This window comes from Primulina tabacum, chromosome 13 (assembly GCF_025594145.1).
Source record: "Primulina tabacum isolate GXHZ01 chromosome 13, ASM2559414v2, whole genome shotgun sequence".
Lineage (NCBI taxonomy): Eukaryota > Viridiplantae > Streptophyta > Magnoliopsida > Lamiales > Gesneriaceae > Primulina > Primulina tabacum.
The window spans coordinates 32,725,309-32,729,257 of NC_134562.1; the positions used below are offsets into that span (position 1 = coordinate 32,725,309).

At 36.2% G+C, this 3,949-nt stretch overlaps 1 protein-coding gene across 1 annotated transcript; it reads left to right on the plus strand.

Moving 5' to 3' along the window:
- The first annotated feature begins 290 nt into the window (after positions 1–290).
- LOC142523353 (uncharacterized) lies at positions 291–1,221 on the plus strand. Its single transcript, XM_075627125.1, has 3 exons — positions 291–415; positions 498–733; positions 957–1,221. Exons 2-3 carry the CDS (start codon positions 542–544, stop codon positions 1,089–1,091), a joined length of 327 nt encoding a protein of 108 aa, XP_075483240.1. The 5' UTR covers positions 291–415; positions 498–541; the 3' UTR covers positions 1,092–1,221.
- Positions 1,222–3,949: the final 2,728 nt, after the last annotated feature.

The following is a 3,949-nucleotide window of genomic DNA, read 5'->3' on the forward strand; positions in this document are numbered from 1 at the left end:
TCGTGTCGGATTGACGGATCGTGTTGCATTTTGACACCCCTAATTTATATAACTATGTTTTAATAATCAATTTTAGTCACTTTTCTAAAAATTATATAATTAATTTTTAATATCATTGTTAAATTTTTATTGAATGTTATAAGATTTTTTTAACATATAATTATAAAAAATTAATAAAAATATTAGTCATTTAATTACATAATTTCGCAAATAATAATCAAAACTGATCACACATGACATTATTATATTATTATTACAATTGATTCAGCTAAAACCAAATGACTAAAAATGTCACGAATAAATTTAATGATCCCTCCTATTACGACGTCGTTTAGATCACCCTGCCATTTCTGCTAAACCCTAACCCAATTTTATTCGTCTCTCTTCGGTTCTGTTCGCTCCAATTGATTCCCAGGTTTTGTATTCGATAATCTGGAAACTCTTTGTCGTAATCTTAATTTTTCGTTATTACTTTTCTGATAATTTTTCCGCCGTAGGCACAAAGTCGAGCAACGCTGCGGCTGCGGCTGGAGAAGGAAAGATGAGTGCTTTCAACGCATTCAGAGCTAATGTCCCAGTTGCGTGGAGCCCTAATCTGTACGTAACATTGGTGAGGGGCATTCCGGGTACGAGGAGGCTCCACCGGCGCACGTTAGAAGCCTTGCGCCTCACCAAATGCAACCGTACCGTCATGAGATGGAATACGCCTACTGTCCGGGGAATGCTACAACAGGTAATCTCGTTTGAACTGACTAGTAGCTCGATGAGTTTCTTGCACAGCGAGTGTGAGTTCAGTGGAAGTGGATGGATGCTGTATGAGGAAAAAGAATCAGTGAAAAGATTGTATGAAAATTTTTGATATATTGTGTTTTCATCTAAGGGGACGAGATTGATTGGAGATGCGAAAATTAAAATCTAAGTCCTTTCTTTGTCTCTGGTATTTATTTTGAATGTAGGTGAAAAGGTTGGTTGTGATTGAGACAGAGGAAATGTACAATGCTCGGAAGCAGAAGCGAGCTAATCATCAAGCTCTACGCCCGCCTTTGGTCGCGAATCATCTTCAGAATCAGATGCCAGTTACAAGTCCTTAACTTAAACTGCTAAATTGCTTTTTAAGGATTAGCTATTTCATGTAGATTGTCGCACTTAATCTCATGTACTTTTGGAGACGTTCTCAGTTGTTTTTCTGAATAAATTGGTCTCGACCCGGTTTCAACTTCAGATGCTGAAGTATAATTTATTTGGGCTTCATCCTTTTTCATCTGATGTTCTAATCTATTGATAACTTTATTTTTGAATGGGGTTTTGTTTACTCAGCCGCGTTTTGGAGGAATTTTAATTTCTTTGTTGCTGATATATTTACACGGTACTCGAAAAGAAGCCCCAATGACATGTTAAATTAAATATATATATATATTCTTTATGGTGGGAACCAAGTCACAGCATTGTATTTTAGTGAAATAATATTTTCTTTGATGATGTTACATGGGAGGGAAAGGAAAGATTAAAACTAATCCTCAATGTATTTTTTATGGCTGATTTGGATGCTGAATGGTATCCTTCAGGACGTGGGCTGAACTATGGACTATTCATGGTGACATGTAAAAGAGTTTTGCCATGTGATAGATCGGCTCAGTATTCACTATCTTTTCTCCTTAAATTAAGGAACTGTTATTTGGGTTCTCTCCTGTTTCTTCCTTCCAGAACAATATTGTAAGCACCGGAAGTCTTTTTGTTTTTCTGGATGATAAGATAAAAGATATTCTCTATGTATGTGATTGTACGCAGAATGATGTCCATCTATTGCTGGTAAGTACTCTTAAAAGTTTGTCCTTCAACTGATGTTTAGAGATATGCTGACTTTGTCTTGGCCCAAAAATTTTAGTGTTCAAGAATCTGATACTTTATTCTTGTGATCAAATGGCTGTTAATTTAACCTTGTTCGCTTTTGTTTTGTGTGAATAGTTTGCATTCTGTAGATCCTGCGAGCAGCATTGTGAAGTATCTTGAGTTTGCTGGTTGCAAGAATATGGTTGATCCAATCTGGCATAATGTGTTGGTTTGCAGCTTATGCTATGAGATCATATATATTGTGAAGTATATATATAAATCTAAATTTGTTCCTACATCTCCCCACTACATGTGTTCTAACTGCACACGCATGGATACCCTTCGGGTATAGGCACTGACAAACTCAAACTCGGACGAGCCGAAAGGTAATCGAGCCTTCTTTCAGAGCTTGATTACTATTTTGGATATCTTAGAGAGTGCTTGCAACTTCTGACTCTGATAACACTTAACATTGTTAAAGTTGGGCAGTAGTATTATGAATTCACATGCCAAACGAGAGATTATCGTGTTAGAAATTTTTCTTAAAAATCATGTTTCTACGTATATATAAACATGATATATAATATGCGGAAGCTTAAATCAAGTGTTACCTCCGGCCATTGAAAATTTTGATTTCTCAGCTTTTCCTCTCGGTTGAAGCCTTCTAAGCACTGCACGCTCTCTTTAGATGGTGTATTTTTTCTTATGAGGTGTGTGTGCTTAGGGACCTCAATCGTCTCTATTTATAGGCATCTCATACCATCAACGAGAAATTCTGGGAGCATTATTTTCAAAGGAATAATCGTTTACGCATCTCAGTTTCTGAAGTTGAGTCGGCGTAAGCAATTTATCGTCAAAAATTGTAGGCTTATTGGCAGTCGCCAACTCCTACACGGTACGTCTTCCTTTCTGATATGAGCCATTTTACTTACATTCTCCCACTTGGCTCATATATATCATTTACCATAGGAGAAAATAAAATACATGAATCATGGCAATAGGTCATCTAAAAACAATTATTATCTTCCATGTATTACAATGTATTATATCTCTCAAATAACTTAATGAATAAACCTTATGTTTATTCGAGGTCCAACTTTATTGATATTTCTCGAATCAATGAATGTGTGCACAACAAATATGAGAAAATATCACATCATAGTTTCATTAACTTTGTTCTTACAACAAAATTACATAAAGGAACCAAGTCCCATTCTTTCTGTATGATCCTTAAATTTCAATGGTGGCATGCCTTTAGTCAAAGGATCTGCAATCATCAATTCAGTGCTAATGTGCTCGATAAGTAACTTATTATCTTTAACACGTTCTCGCATGGCTAAATACTTAAAATGTGCTTGCTTCGACTACCACTTTTGTTATTTTTAGCCAAAAAAACAGCAGCTGAATTGTCACAATATATTCTTAATGGTCTAGATATAGAATCCATAATTCTAACCCCTGAAATGAAACTCTTTAACCATACACCATGTGAGGTTGCCTCAAAACAAGCTACAAACTCAGCTTCCATAGTGGAAGTAGCAGTCAATGTCTGTTTTGCACTTCTCCAAGATACAGCTCCACCAGCTAGCATAAAAATATATCCTAAAGTGGAATTTCTTGAATCAATGCAGCCAGCGTAGTCTGAATCAGAGTAGCCAATTATTTCCAAATTCTCAGTTCGTCTGAACATAAGCATATAATATTTGGTCCCTTGAAGGTACCTCATTACTTTCTTTGCAGCTTTCCAATGGTCTAAACCTGGATTACTCTGATATCTTTCCAACATCCCAACAACAAATGCAATGTCAGGTCTAGTGCAAACCTGAGCATACATCAAGCTTCCGACAGCAGAAGCATAAGGAATGTTTTTCATTTGTTCCCGCTCTAGATTATTCTTTGGGCATTGGCTCAAATTGAATTTATCGCCTTTCACAACGGGAGCTATACTTGGTGAACAATCTTTCATCCGATATCTCTCTAAAACTTTGTTGATATAGGTTTCTTGAGACAGACCTATAATTCCTCTAATTCTGTCTCTATGTATCTTAATGCCAATGACATAACATGCATCGCCCATATCCTTCATATCAAAGTTTTTAAAGAGGAATTGTTTCACCTC